This window comes from Sinocyclocheilus rhinocerous, unplaced genomic scaffold (assembly GCF_001515625.1).
Source record: "Sinocyclocheilus rhinocerous isolate Xijiao unplaced genomic scaffold, SAMN03320098_v1.1 scaffold1458, whole genome shotgun sequence".
NCBI classification, from domain to species: Eukaryota; Metazoa; Chordata; class Actinopteri; order Cypriniformes; family Cyprinidae; genus Sinocyclocheilus; species Sinocyclocheilus rhinocerous.
The window spans coordinates 635,668-651,147 of record NW_015633180.1 but is presented as its reverse complement, the minus strand read 5'-3'; the positions used below and the strand labels follow the sequence as shown (position 1 = coordinate 651,147).

The 15,480-nt window shown below is 37.2% G+C and overlaps 1 protein-coding gene across 1 annotated transcript in view; it reads left to right on the top strand.

The window, feature by feature from the left end:
• Positions 1–15,480, top strand: part of LOC107743377 (receptor-type tyrosine-protein phosphatase F-like) — a 137,549-nt gene that overhangs the window by 64,448 nt on the left and 57,621 nt on the right. The window contains exons 12-16 of the mRNA XM_016556568.1: positions 942–1,247; positions 3,873–4,089; positions 4,716–4,720; positions 5,686–5,879; positions 11,360–11,481. Coding sequence (XP_016412054.1) covers positions 942–1,247; positions 3,873–4,089; positions 4,716–4,720; positions 5,686–5,879; positions 11,360–11,481 — 844 coding nt within the window. The remainder of the gene's footprint in view (positions 1–941; positions 1,248–3,872; positions 4,090–4,715; positions 4,721–5,685; positions 5,880–11,359; positions 11,482–15,480) is intronic.

Below are 15,480 nucleotides of genomic sequence, written 5' to 3'. Positions count from 1 at the left end.
TCACCTTCAAATTAACAGCTAATCCTAGAGATTCACATACTTTTGCTTCTCACAGATTTGTAATATTGGATCATTTTCCTGAATAAATAAATGACAAAGTATATATTTTCATCTCATTTGTTTCATTGGGTTCTCTTTGTCAACTTTCAGGACTTGCATGAAAATCTGATTATAATCAAATCTGGTTATGTTTATGCAGAAATATAGACAATTCTAAAGGGTTCACAAACTTTCAAGCAGCACTATATACTGTATATTTATTTTTAGTAATTTCAAAAAGATAACCCAACACATCAACTTTAGAGCTTATCCAAACCAATATTTAATTGACTATATTGTAAAATAAAACTGCTAAAAAAAAGTGTCAGGATTTAATGTTTTGTGCATTTGTCCAGTTTCACATACATAGTTAATTTGGAAAATAATACTAATACTAATAAAATAAATAATAAAACATGTGAGTGTCAAATTTTTACAATTCCAACCACAGACGGTGGTGAACAGAATAGTTAGTATTACACCCTGGTTGTTGTCTTAGTATCATTTGCAGATGGTTGTGCCGAGCAGTACTGAATTTTTTCAGTTTTTGAAATCACAGCAAAGTATTTTTACAATTCCAACCACAGACGGTGGTGAACAGAATAGTTAGTATTACACCCTGGTTGTGTCTTAGTATCATTTGCAGATGGTTGTGCCGAGCAGTACTGAATTTTTTCAGTTTTTGAAATCACAGCAAAGTAAAAAAAAATAAAAAATTATAACTTAAATGGCTTCGAAGTCATGAAATCAGTTTAGAATTCTAATTTGAAATTAGACAAAAATGCAACACTAAGTAAGATGTTCTCTATTGTTGTGCCAACCAGTCCAGTCCAGAAGCAAGCTTGCTTTAAGTTGTTTAATTTTGCTTGATGCCCTCCCCATTGCCTTGCCCCCACCTGCAGCCCCCTCAGCCCCCCCTCAAGACGTGCACCTGCTCAGTCTGAGCTCCACCAGCATCAAGGTGAGTTGGGTGGCGCCGCCCGCCGCTAGTCGCCACGGCGCTATTGTGCGCTACACAGTCAGCTACCAGGCAGTGAACGGCGAAGACACTGAGCGCCATGAGGTACCGGACATTGGAGTGGATGCCAGCAGCTGTGTGCTGGAGGCGTTGGAGAAGTGGACAGAGTATCAGGTGTGGGTGAGAGCACACACCGATGTGGGCCCCGGCCCAGAGAGCACAGCTGTGCGTGTCCGTACCAACGAGGACGGTAGGTCTGAACTATCCCATGTGGACTGCTAATAATTGGGCTGCTGTCTTTCTCTTCCCTTTTTTCTAACAATTTTATTTACCTTCTTTTAAGCATGGCTAACAATTATTCCTATTCATGACTGAAATAGACTCCCACTAGAATGAAAAGATACAAATGGAAATGAACAGTATCCTCTATGAGTTGGTTTCGCAAGGATTTACTTTAGATCCTACAGTCTGAAGTGTTTGTGACTTAATTTCCTTATTTGTCAAACTTTTCTCATCAAATGGTGTGGTATGATCAGTACTTAAGTCATACTTTAAATATGTCAAGGCTAGAAGGTCATACTGATATAAGTGAACTTGCTCATAAAGGCATTTAAAGAAACCAGCATGTCACCTAACCTTGACTGATCCTGGACCTGAAAGCTGTGTCTTCTCCTGACTGAACTTGGTAGATGGAGCATTACCTTTTAATTCTAACTATATAAGCGAGGTGGGAGCAATATCACAGAGACATCCTCTTTAAGCACCGTAAAATCAGTGGACCAAAGCTCAGAGTCATCTTATCATTGAAAGATGGTCTAATTGTCCTATACTTTAATCAAACAACAGACACAGCTTTCCAGGAAATTCAGACTTGGGTTTAGGGGACCCCCAGAGGGTTGCAAGGGGGTCTGAGGAAAATTTGAGAAGATTCAATCATTACAAAATGTATTTTTAATCAGAAATACAAGATAAATATGCATACAGTTTTGTACAAAATTATATTTTGTAATAATAATAATAATATTTAATAATATTTAAAATAACATATTAATAAAAAATGTATTGTACATTTTTTTACGCTATCATTCAACAGTTTGGAGTCAGTAATACATTGATTTTATACAGCAATGATGCATCAAATTTAGCAAAAAACGAAATAGAGCAAAGACATTTTATGTCGCTACAAAATATTTATATTTTAGAAGTTCAGTAATAATGTAAAAACAAATCATTTAAACAACATGTTGTACATATTATTATATCATGCTTACTCTTTTTCTCACATAGTATAAATGACACATGGGTCTACATGAAAATATTTTAGAAAGGACTCATTTGCAGTGGAATTATCATATGTTGGGGTCATTAACCTCAAAAAGTTCAAAAACCCCTGACCTAGACATGCAGTCACAGACATCAGTCCTCAACACAGTTACTCACTCTTACTCACTTTCTGTCCTTCCTCAGTTGTGCTACAGCCAATTTTGTGTGTGTGTTTGCACAAGTTTCATAGCCAGGCTGTAACACGTGTTACCTGAGGCAATCCCTGAGTGCTTTGATATGTTTTCTAGAAGTGTAGGCTAAGGAGAGAAGCTTATTAAACATAGGAGAGCAGTATAAGACCGGATGTGCTCACTGCATGGTCTTTTACCAGCAACATGCGCTTTGTCTCTAAATAACAGGATTTGCTCTGCTCCCCGGCGCATGCATGGCTTGTCCTGTAAGCATACACAAGCACCCTGCCTCCTTTCTCCCATGCCACACCTGTTAATGGTGTAGCTGAATTTTCAGCAGCCATTACTCCAGTCTTCAGTGTCACGTGATCCTTCAGAAATCATTTGAATATGCAGATAAATTAGTATCAAATTATTATTGGTGCTCAGTTATGAATTATTGTCAATGTAGAAAACGTAATATTGCTTAATATTTCTGTAGAAACATATTTTCTGGATTCTTTGATAAATAGAAATGTCAGCATTTTTTTACTAGAAATTTGTTGTAACTTATTTATATTTGTAATTTATTTATTTATTTATTTATTTCACTTACCCCAAGCTTTTGAATGGTAATATATAATGGTTTCCACAAAAATATGAAGCAGCAAAAATGTTTCAACATTGATTATAATAAGAAATGTTTCTTGAGCACCAAATCAGCATATTAGACTGATTTTTGTTACTGATTTTAAATATATGCAAATAGAAAACAGTTGTTTTAAATTGTAATAATATTTCACAATATTACTGTATTTTTCATCAAATAAATGCAGCCTTGGTGAGCATTAGACAGAAAAAAAAATCATAATTATTCCAAACTTTTGACCAGTAGTGAATCTTGGTCCACTAGCTTCTTCATTCATTCATCTCTTTCCATTTCTCTCTCTCTATATCTCAAATCATTCTTTCTCATTCTTCATTCCTCTGATTCTTCTCCTCTCACGTCTTACATCGCCTTCAGGCCTGTTTGTCTATACCTTGGTCTCATCAGCTTCCCTAGAAATGGTGTCATGAGTTCCCCCCCTCTGGTCAGCTTTTTTCACGATATTCCTATGAGGCCACAATCAGTAAATTCATTGATCTGAAGCATGTCAGCTGAGCAGCATTTCAGCACATCCTCATCAGTCTTTTAGCAGTTCTTATTTTTAGCAGATTTTTGCACTGTCTTCTGCATCCTTGAATTATTGTGAACAATCTTCTTACTGAAGCCACGTTAGCTTTTCTCCCAGCATGATAAATGTTCTTTAACCAACAAATATTGTTAAATAAATACCTCTCCTCAGCCAAACCGCAACTCTTTAGCACTTATTAGGGTGTTTTATCTCAAGCTACCCTAAAAGCCTCCATCCTGAAGTTGAAATCTAATTGCTCCCTTTTAGTGCCTGGAGCTCCACCTCGGAAAGTCGAAGTAGAGGCTGTGAACTCCACAGCTATTCGTGTGACATGGAAGCCACCTCTTTCTGGGAAGCAGCACGGCCAGATCCGGGGATACCAGGTCATATACTCCCGCCTGGAGAACGGAGAGCCACGTAGCCAACCAAATATAATGGATGTCGCTCTGCCAGAAGCACAGGTACTACCTGCTAATTCTTTATTGTAGCACTTGACTGTTTGTACGGTGAGCTGGATGCCATTGTTATGGCTCAGCTGGGCTCAGTTCCAAACCCTAGTGAGCTTCCTCGCTGTCTTAAATAGGCAACTTACCTTCTGAGGCAGCATCCTAACCAAAATCGGACCTCTTAATTGACTTATTGAAAAGCTTTACATGGGTCCCACAAGCATAGTGCTCCTCATATAAAGCACTCAAGAGACTCGACTAAACCTCACAGCTGATTAGAATGGAGTTTGGTGTTAGCATGTTGCTAAACTATTACTACTGGTCAAAAGTTTGGAATAATAAGTTTATATATATATATATATATATATAATAATTATTATTATTATTAATTTTTTTTTTTTTTTTTTTAAAGAAGCTTCTTAGGCTCACCAAGGCTGCATTAATATTGCAGTAATATTATGAAGTATTATTACAATTTAAAATAACTTTTATATTTTATTAAATTTTAAAATGCAATTAATACCTGTTAATGGTGTAGCTGAATTTTCAGCAGCCATTACTCCAGTCTTCAGTGTCACGTGATCCTTCAGAAATCATTTGAATATGCAGATAAATTAGTATCAAATTATTATTGGTGCTCAGTTATGAATTATTGTCAATGTAGAAAACGTAATATTGCTTAATATTTCTGTAGAAACATATTTTCTGGATTCTTTGATAAATAGAAATGTCAGCATTTTTTTACTAGAAATTTGTTGTAACTTATTTATATTTGTAATTTATTTATTTATTTATTTATTTCACTTACCCCAAGCTTTTGAATGGTAATATATAATGGTTTCCACAAAAATATGAAGCAGCAAAAATGTTTCAACATTGATTATAATAAGAAATGTTTCTTGAGCACCAAATCAGCATATTAGACTGATTTTTGTTACTGATTTTAAATATATGCAAATAGAAAACAGTTGTTTTAAATTGTAATAATATTTCACAATATTACTGTATTTTTCATCAAATAAATGCAGCCTTGGTGAGCATTAGACAGAAAAAAAAATCATAATTATTCCAAACTTTTGACCAGTAGTGAATCTTGGTCCACTAGCTTCTTCATTCATTCATCTCTTTCCATTTCTCTCTCTCTATATCTCAAATCATTCTTTCTCATTCTTCATTCCTCTGATTCTTCTCCTCTCACGTCTTACATCGCCTTCAGGCCTGTTTGTCTATACCTTGGTCTCATCAGCTTCCCTAGAAATGGTGTCATGAGTTCCCCCCCTCTGGTCAGCTTTTTTCACGATATTCCTATGAGGCCACAATCAGTAAATTCATTGATCTGAAGCATGTCAGCTGAGCAGCATTTCAGCACATCCTCATCAGTCTTTTAGCAGTTCTTATTTTTAGCAGATTTTTGCACTGTCTTCTGCATCCTTGAATTATTGTGAACAATCTTCTTACTGAAGCCACGTTAGCTTTTCTCCCAGCATGATAAATGTTCTTTAACCAACAAATATTGTTAAATAAATACCTCTCCTCAGCCAAACCGCAACTCTTTAGCACTTATTAGGGTGTTTTATCTCAAGCTACCCTAAAAGCCTCCATCCTGAAGTTGAAATCTAATTGCTCCCTTTTAGTGCCTGGAGCTCCACCTCGGAAAGTCGAAGTAGAGGCTGTGAACTCCACAGCTATTCGTGTGACATGGAAGCCACCTCTTTCTGGGAAGCAGCACGGCCAGATCCGGGGATACCAGGTCATATACTCCCGCCTGGAGAACGGAGAGCCACGTAGCCAACCAAATATAATGGATGTCGCTCTGCCAGAAGCACAGGTACTACCTGCTAATTCTTTATTGTAGCACTTGACTGTTTGTACGGTGAGCTGGATGCCATTGTTATGGCTCAGCTGGGCTCAGTTCCAAACCCTAGTGAGCTTCCTCGCTGTCTTAAATAGGCAACTTACCTTCTGAGGCAGCATCCTAACCAAAATCGGACCTCTTAATTGACTTATTGAAAAGCTTTACATGGGTCCCACAAGCATAGTGCTCCTCATATAAAGCACTCAAGAGACTCGACTAAACCTCACAGCTGATTAGAATGGAGTTTGGTGTTAGCATGTTGCTAAACTATTAATCCGATGCAGTAAGAAAGTAAGCATGTCTATAATATACAATATTAGGTATAACACACAAATATTGGGTGAAGTATTTTTGCTTAATTCATTTAAATAATTTCAAAAAGATATATAAAATAATTTATTTAAAAAAATAAAAAAAAATTTCATGACTCCACACTGTTTGTCATAGTACATCCTGCCTTGGTTTTGTTGTTGTTTTAGTATTATTTACATTCTATTATTGTATTTATTAATGTTATGAATTAGATTTTGTTTTATTATGTTTTTCATTTTAATGTAAAATTTTAGTTTGTCTTTTATGTGTCTTTTGTCATTTTCATTAGATTTCATTAGCATATATTCAAGAACAGATGAGAAACAAAATAGTTGACATGTATCAGCCTGGAAAGGGTTATGAAGCCATTTCTAAGGCTTTGGGACTCCAGCGAACCACGGTCAGAGCCATTATCCACAAATGGAGAAAGCTTGGAACAGTGGTGAACCTTCCCAGGAGTGGCCGGCCTACCAAAATTACTCCAAGAGCGCAACGACGACTCATCCAGGAGGTCATAAAAATACCCAGAACAATATCTAAAGAACTGCAGGCCTCACTTGCCTCAATTAAGGTCAGTGTTCATGATTCAACAATAAGAAAGAGACTGGGCAAAAACGGCATCCATGGGAGAGTTCCAAGGCAAAAGCCATTGCTGACCAAAAAGAACACAAAGGCTTGTCTCACATTTGCCAAAAAATATCTTGTTTATCCCCAAGACTTTTGGGCAAATATTCTGTGGACTGATGAGACAAAAGTTGAACTTTTTGGAAGGTGTGTGTCCCGTTACATCTGGCGTAAAACCAACACAGCATTTCATAAAAAGAACATCACAGCAACAGTCAAGCATGGTGGTGGTAGTGTGATGGTCTGGGGCTGCTTTGCAGCTTCAGGACCTGGATGACTTGCCATAATTGATGGAACCATGAATTCTGCTCTCTATCAGAAAATCCTGAAGGAGAATGTCCGGCCGTCAGTTTGTGACCTCAAGCTCAAGCGCACTTGGTTTATGCAGCAGGACAATGATCCAAAACACACCAGCAAGTCCACCTTTGAATGGCTCAAGAAAAACAAAATTACGGTTTTGGAGTGGCCAAGTCAAAGTCCAGACTTAAATCCGATTGAGATGCTGTGGCATGGCCTTAAACAGTCCATTCATGCTCAAAAACCCTCCGATGTGGCTGAATGAAAACAATTCTGCAAAGAAGAGTGGGCCAAAATTCCTGTGAAAGACTCATTGCCATTTATCGCAAACACTTGATTGCTGTTGTTGCTGCAAAGGGTGGCACAACCTGTTATTAGATTTAGGGGGCAATTACTTTTTCACGTAGTGCCAGGCAGGTTTGGACAGCTTTTTTCCCTTAATAAATGAAATCATAATTTCAAAACTGCAGTTTTTATTTACTCAGGTTATCTTTGTGTAATATTAACATTTGTTTGATGATCTGAATCTTTTAAGTGTGACAAATATGCAAACAATTAAAAAAAACAGGAAGGGGGCAAAAACTTTTTCACACCACTGTATATATAGATATATATATATATAGCTGTAATTAATTTTTATTTCAGTTTTAGTTGTAAATTTAGTTCTTCAAATTAAATTTATTTTATTTTATTTCAGTTAGCTGCCAAGGCAATTTTTCCAAAAAAAAAAAAAAAAAAAAAAATTCTATAATATTATATTTTATTTCAGCTGTTTTTAAATTACTAAAAACTAATTTTTAAATACTTTTTTTATACACTGCTTTGTTTTTGGGAGCATAATTGACTGTCTATTTTAAAAAGCTTTTGAGTTGCTAAAAATGCTATCTTGGTAGGCAAATCAGGGTTTGGAACTAAATCTTTGTCTGTTTAATGAATTTGCAGGATACATATCTACACGTCTACATAAACACTTTTTCTGAGTCTTCAATGTTATCTAAATTGTTAAATATTTCATAGGCACACAATGTTGGTGGCCTTTCAAGAATTCAGCTCTTTGTAAATCCTAACATTAATACATATGCACTGCCTTGTTACTTTTTTTAATTTATTTTTTTCCCATTTCGCTCATGATGCATTAATATAAGGAGCTTTAAAACTGCCTGAAGAAACATGGGTGCACTGAGATGGAATAAAGATAGTAATCCTTAGGAGGGATTTAGATATCCATGAATTTCTTAAAGTAGACACTTTTCGGAAATAGAGAGAATTTGATTGGGGGGCATTTAAATGCTTCTCCTCTTGAATTGTTAGCTGAGAATTAACTTGTGTAGACATGTGTTTTGCTGCACTTTCCCTGCCCCCAAACAAGAGTTTCTCATTTACATGTGTAAGCATTTCCTCTCACTGAGCTAGAAAAATAAAAAAGACTGTAACAAGAGACGTTTATGGACCACTGTGGGCTTTAATGGTTTTTAGTAAATGAGCAGATAACGGGGGTTTTCTCGTGCATCGAGAAGATTATTTCTCATTTGCATAAGTACATACCCAAGTGAAGGAGTGCATGTAAAATACAAATGTATTACCTTACGTGTCAGCGCTCAATCCACCTCCTAGAACTGGCAAGTTTTATTTTCTGCCATTAATTGATTCCAGCTAATTTTATTAGGGATGCATATGTTGGTACCATATTGGTTATTGCTATCACTCTTTTGATTGATGGACAGACATGAGTTGTTCCGATGGCACCTCCTTGATTACATACGATGATGATGCATGGTAAGGGGCGTGTTCAGGGGCGTATATCAGTGCATCTCTAAATGATATATTCTATGAAATCCCTTGCTCAGAGCTTAAAGTGGTCTTTGTGACCTTCGCCACTCTGGATTTTTGGTGCAGTTGATGTTTTGTCTGTTCAGTGCCTCTAGTCCATAACACCTCCACAAGTCATAACTTGTAAACTTTGTTTAATGTCACAAGGTCAGCGGTTCTAAATGTTTTTGACAGCATACGAGACACATTTGTTGTGAGTTTTTTTCATCTACTTTTCCATCGGTAACAAATAAAAAAAACAATAGACAGGTTTTGTTTACAGTATCTGTCAGGTGAACTGCTGTTGACCTCTTTGCTCTCACAACCCAAGGGCACCTGCCCTTGCCTCTCCCTTTTTGGCAAACAACATTCCCTTCATACGCCATGACATCTGAAGCGTTGTTGAGTCAATTACCACGAACTGCGAAGGTTTGTCCCAGGACGTGACTCATTCGCTGTCATTGTCATAGAAAAAAAAAGCATGAAAAGACTTGCTGAGACACAATGATCCATACAGGCCTGTTTATTTTCACCTTTTGTCTCAATTTTCTCTCAGACATTGAAGATGTATCGTAAGACTCTGGTTACGTTTATGTCTACATCTTTCTTCATTCTTTCGCTCTTACTCAGAAAAAAAAATAGAATGTGTTGTTGCTTTGCTCTCTGGGATGTAATTGGCCAGGGAGAGCTAGTGAAGAAGAGAGATGTCGGAGAAGTGATGAAAATCCATTGTGTATTGTGTAACACTAATGGTTTGGCAGGGTGGTTGCAGAGTTACTTTGATAAATGGCTTGTAGTGCTTTTTGTCTTGACAAAAAGATCCAGATTTCTCAAGACATCCATTTTTGTTCTTCTGGGGGTTGCCAGTTGTTCATTTTTAATATGTGATGTTTCTCTACCACCTTCAGAGACACTCTGGCTCTAAGAGCATGAGCTTCTGCATGGATGGGCTCCTAAAACATCTCTGAGGAGAGCAGAAGCATCTGTAATGTTTTTTATTTGCTCTTAGTATGCATTACTGAACCGATCCAAACCCCAATTGCTAAGCTACAAATTAACATTAACACATGAGTTACAAACTGACTAGCTACCTACACAATGACAACGCTCATTTGTCTTGTTTCATTTGTTTTCATTCATTCATTTCACTTGTTTTCATTTTATTTTTGAGGATAATCATGCGTCTCCCTCAAGTATCCCAACAGTAACAGTTTTTTTAATTATCATATTTTTTGTTGTTGCCATTTAATTTTATTACATAAACTATTGCTGTTAACTATAACTCTTAAACTCACAAAAAAATTGGAGGTTCTCGCATATTGTGACGTACAACCAAGTGAAAAAATTATTGAAAAGAATTAGATCTAGGGCGGGGACTTGGTTCTACCCATTGGTTGTTGAATGGATGGAGGCAATGCAATCTAAATGCGAGCTTGCAGTCGATTGTTAAGAGGGGTATAAGTGGACTAAATGATTGGCGAAGTCCGGCAAACGTCACCAGAGAGAAGTTGTTTCACCGGAAGATCGAGTTATGATATTTTGATTAAAAACTACAAGGTCAAAAAAAGAAAAAAAAAATGCAATGGATAAATTCAGTCTACATGGTTTTATAAAGGCAAGTTTTTATTAAGGCTGCATTACCTACAAAAGAACCCTAAAATGTTTGGCTGTTGATTAGCATTTAATAATAGCCAACATTTTCATTAAAGGTAGTGTGCACTGATATACCATGCACAATTAGAGCATGTATTAAAGGGGTCATACAGTGGGTACGGAAAGTATTCAGACCCCCTTAAATTTTTCACTCTTTGTTATATTGCAGCCATTTGCTAAAATCATTTAAGTTAATTTTTTTTCCTCATTAATGTACACACAGCACCCCATATTGACAGAAAAACACAGAATTGTTGACATTTTTGCAGATTTAAGCACACCTCGCTTTTCAGAACAATGAGCTTTGTAAAAATTGACGCGTTTCAGAAAGGCGGGGCATAGAGGAGAATCAATAATGTACAGTATGTGGAAAATAATGTTTTTTTTTAACCTTAAACCGCATAAACACATTTCATTACACCAAATACACAAAATAATGTTCTTTTTAGCAACATCATATGACCCCTTTAAAAACAGTAAATACTTATAATATTGATTTCACTTTAAATGTAAGTGTGTAATGAGACGGTGTCACAATTTGAACCCACCATTTGTCTCACTCAGAGCAACATGAGAAGTCTCTCTCACATCTGGCTCCCTGGTCTCAGCTGAAAGCCAGGAAACCAGCGAGCACTTGTTTGTCCGTGGGTGGGATAAACACATTTTCTTTTCAAAAAAGGCCAGACTGGGAACCCACACACCACTCTCATTCTGAGTCTAAATTTAACTGAGAGATTGAGTTAATTGATCCATTTCAGTGTGCCACGAGAGCCGAGCAAGTGGCCGTTGGAGAAGCCTGTCAACCTTTCCATGAAGAATCTCCAATAAATCTGCATGAGAGTCCCCTCCAATTACAGCTGTCACTCTTCTGTGCTGTTTGGTTAGGATCTTGTTGCATTAGTTGTGGGTGTAGGATGGAAGAGGGAACGAGCAAATGACAGACGTAGTGAGAGATCAAGCTGTGGGTGGTGCGGCTTTTAGTAGTCAAGGACAAGAGCTGGTACCAAAAACATAGAAGGTTCGAAACCAGTTACATTGAATACATAAACTACGACCATCCTGCCAGTAGATCAGGGGTATCTAAAGCTGCTTTTTGAGGGCCAGTGTCCTAGTTCAGCTCCAACTTGCCTGGAAGATTCTAGTATGCCTAAAGACCTTGATTAGTTGGTTCAGGTGTTTTTAATTGGGGTTGTGAAACAGCACCTCGGTGGCCCCAGTGCCAGATGAAGGAGAGAGAGGAGAGCCCTTTATTTCCCCTGATTAATATCAGCACCATCTTTCCCTTTCATCTCTTGTTCTCCATCAGCCTCTATCTGACAAACACAGACATAAATTACTATTTTAATATCCTGTCTGAAAATTGCAGCATTTGGCTCCAGCTGAAGATTCCTATCAGTTCTGACCTTTTTTTCTGCTCTCTGAAGCCTTTTAATAAACTAGGCTGATTCATTCATCTTGTATTCAAAGAGAATGATTCTGAGGAGATAATTTTGTGAAAGCAAAGGCCGGTATGTTTAACCGGGGCTAAAGTGCCACATGGAAAACAACAACCCATTAAGAAAGCAGATAAGCAGAAAAAATGTCTCATTAACTTGAGTTTCAAGAGATTGTTTGTGTTTATTTAACTGCATGTTTCTTGTGTCGGTGCTGCTGTGGGTTCTGTTGAAGATTGAGTGTAGATCGGCCTAAAAGAACGGTGCTGGCTTTGGATGCCGGTTGTGTATGTGCTAAGTCCTTGTTCGTGTCCACACTGCAGTAATGTGCACGATTAATAGGACAGTTAAAAGCAGCGGTTTAGGAGTAGTCCATTTGAGAAGGAAGTGAACGCAGTGAAACAGCGATGACTAAATGATTGAAGTACAACTCTTAAGTGCAGGCCTGAAGGGTTAGAAGCGCTCTCCGGCCCATTATATCTGATCAATGTTTCAGCCTCTACGCTTTCCACTCAACTTATCAGCATGTCTTCAGCTCCTCGCCGTGAAAGGTAATGACGGGCGGTTGGGCCTCCAGGCAGCCGTGCCCTGGATAAAATCATTGTTACTGGACTTTTAGGAGGGCATGCTCTGGGCAAAGCTGCTGGTTTCTCTTGTGCTGTCAGGGGCTTTTAAAACCGTCCATGAGGCTCCCACCTCTGAGTAGCCGACAGGCTAACAAAGCACCACACATGCCAGGCATTATCCTATAGGATCGGCCGCATGAGGTCTGTGTGTGGGAAGCAGTGTGTTAGGGAAACAGACTGAAATATTGGCATCCATCTAGTCTGCTAATGGTACTGTTATGCAATATACACACAGATCTACATCAACTCCATCATGATAAGCAATTATAGGATATGGATGAATGTTTGCAGAATGATCTAATATAGAAAATTACAGTGTGGGGGTCCACAGACTGACATTGTGACGTGCTTCACTGCACTTTGCAGATTCTCGGTTAGAAAAGAGCAATTTCCTCTTTCTTCCCGAAAAGGAATATCAACTCCGGTTGCTCCATGCTGGATTCTCGGTCCAGGGAAGATTTGATGCATATGTGAGCGCCTTTTGTTGAGGGTGGGTAAAAAAAAAGCAGTGGTTCTGGGTGCTCAGTGTCAGTAAAGTTTGATGTCACCAAGCTGGCAATGCGATGGGGGTAATGGGATTTCATGCTCTACACCACCAGGAGATTCGCACCAAGAGATAGGCTTTCAATCCCAATGAGTTTCACTTACAGTTACAAAAAATGGTTTTTATATATAAATGTTGTATTTAAATTAAAAATGTTTTAGAAATGTTGGTTGTCCTGTCAGAATACACCGACAGCACAATGCCAGTGATACCAGTGTCCACCAGCAGGGGCAACAAAAAAAATCTGTAAATGTAATAGTTTGTTTTTGTGCAAATGTGTCAATGTGGTGAAATTAGCCATGCACAATATTAAAAATCTGGTCAATATTGATAAGATCATTTTTGTGTTATGGCCAAGAACTTGCAAAATATCAAATCTCAATCCTAATTTGTCTAAATAAATGAAAAACAATTACAAATTAAAACTCGTTTTAAATGTGAATTTAGGCATCACAACATTATAATGCAATATATAATGTAATACAATAATTATAATGCGAAAATAGATGAAGAATAGATTCAATGAGCAGCATAATTGAATATACAATATCAGTCCATACTGAGAAATTAAATAGTACCAGCCAATAACTGATATGGTACCGATATTTTGTGCATCCTTTCATAAAACTGTTACAAATTTTCTTAAATGATATACACGTAACCAGGCAGTGCATTTGTGATAAATGTTTTGCATTGTACAATATTTATGTATGTCTTTTGGAGTTCACTTATCAGGTTTATTATGAATGCAGCCCAGGTAAGTATTTGTGCATTGCAATGTTTACAACCATGCTGAGACTAAAACGTTCTTGCACCAGGTGTAAGTGGTGCAATAGTTGTCATTTCTTTCTCCCACAGAGTGATGGAATGAAGCACCTTGCATTTGTTAGCAGTATACCGCTGCTCCTTTTACCTGACATTATTCAGCACTGTGTTGAATGTGAAATATTGTCATCTCTCCTACTCCACCCTTCCCCTCTGTCTCTATAGCATGTCACTGTTAACGCTAGGTGTTCATCTGTAGATGAGAGAAAAAAAAGGTAGCGATGCTTTTTTTTCTCCCCAGTAGTGCCATCTCTGATTCATTTTCTACCTCTCATCTGTCATGTTTTCCATCAGTGGAAAATTGAAGAGTCCACGGAATATGTGAGTAACTCAAGTGTGAGCGGGTGGTTTGCGGCATTGGGCCTGTGGGATGCTCTGTATCTGTGTGTTCATCTGTCGCTTTTTCTCCTCTCGCTTGGCTTTTCTTCGTTTGAAACTAACAGTTCTCCTTTCTTTCTTCCTATAAGGAGGGATTAACAGTTTGATTGAACCCCTACTGTGTGCTTAATATGAATTTGGACCAAGCAGCTTGTTGAAAAGGGGGAAATGGGGTAAAAATACACATTCAGCATGAAAGCTGATTTTTTTTAGCATCTTTGAGCATTGTGGCAAACAAATTTAGTTTTGTTTTTTGTTTTGAAAAACAAACTTTTTCTCTCTCACACACACACACACACACACACAAAAGACCAGAATAAATTGCAGCATTTTCAGCATTATACTGAAGGTCACCCACTAATGCACTGTATTTACTAATGGTAATGATGCCGCGTGCTCTAAAGGTCTGGCCCCTGAGAGCACATTTCACTGACAGTGTAATGACTGCACTAATGACTTCTGGCATAGCAAGTACCCGTTATTCACTCACACACACACACACACACACACACACACAATCACATGCGCACTTACAAAAAAATATGGAACAGACCATCACTACTAGAGCACTACTGTTGAAAATTTCATGAAAAGCCAGCAAGTTTAACATTATCTGAATGATAAAACCTCACTCATTTGATTTGAGGTTATTATAATCACACAAACATTTTGTGGATTCTTTGATCAATAGAGCATTTAAAAGGACAACCTTTATGTGAAATAAAAATTTTTTTAAATAAGAATATTAATGTCTACTGTCACTCTTGATCAACTTGATTCATCCTTGTAGAATAATAGTATTCATTTCTTTAAAAAAAAAATTAAAAAAAAAAATTAAAAATTCCAGTGTTGCCATTGTGAAGTATTTTGATAACCATGTCTAATTGAATGAGATTTTACGACTGTTTTAGCAATTACATTATTTCTATGTTACATTATACACTATGTAAGGACTTACATTTAGCTGGTCATTATTGGAAAATACACCCATTTTTCAAATGTATTATTTTATTCAGTTAACTACATTATTCCATTTATTACACTACTCCTTACCAAAAAAAAAAAAAAACAAA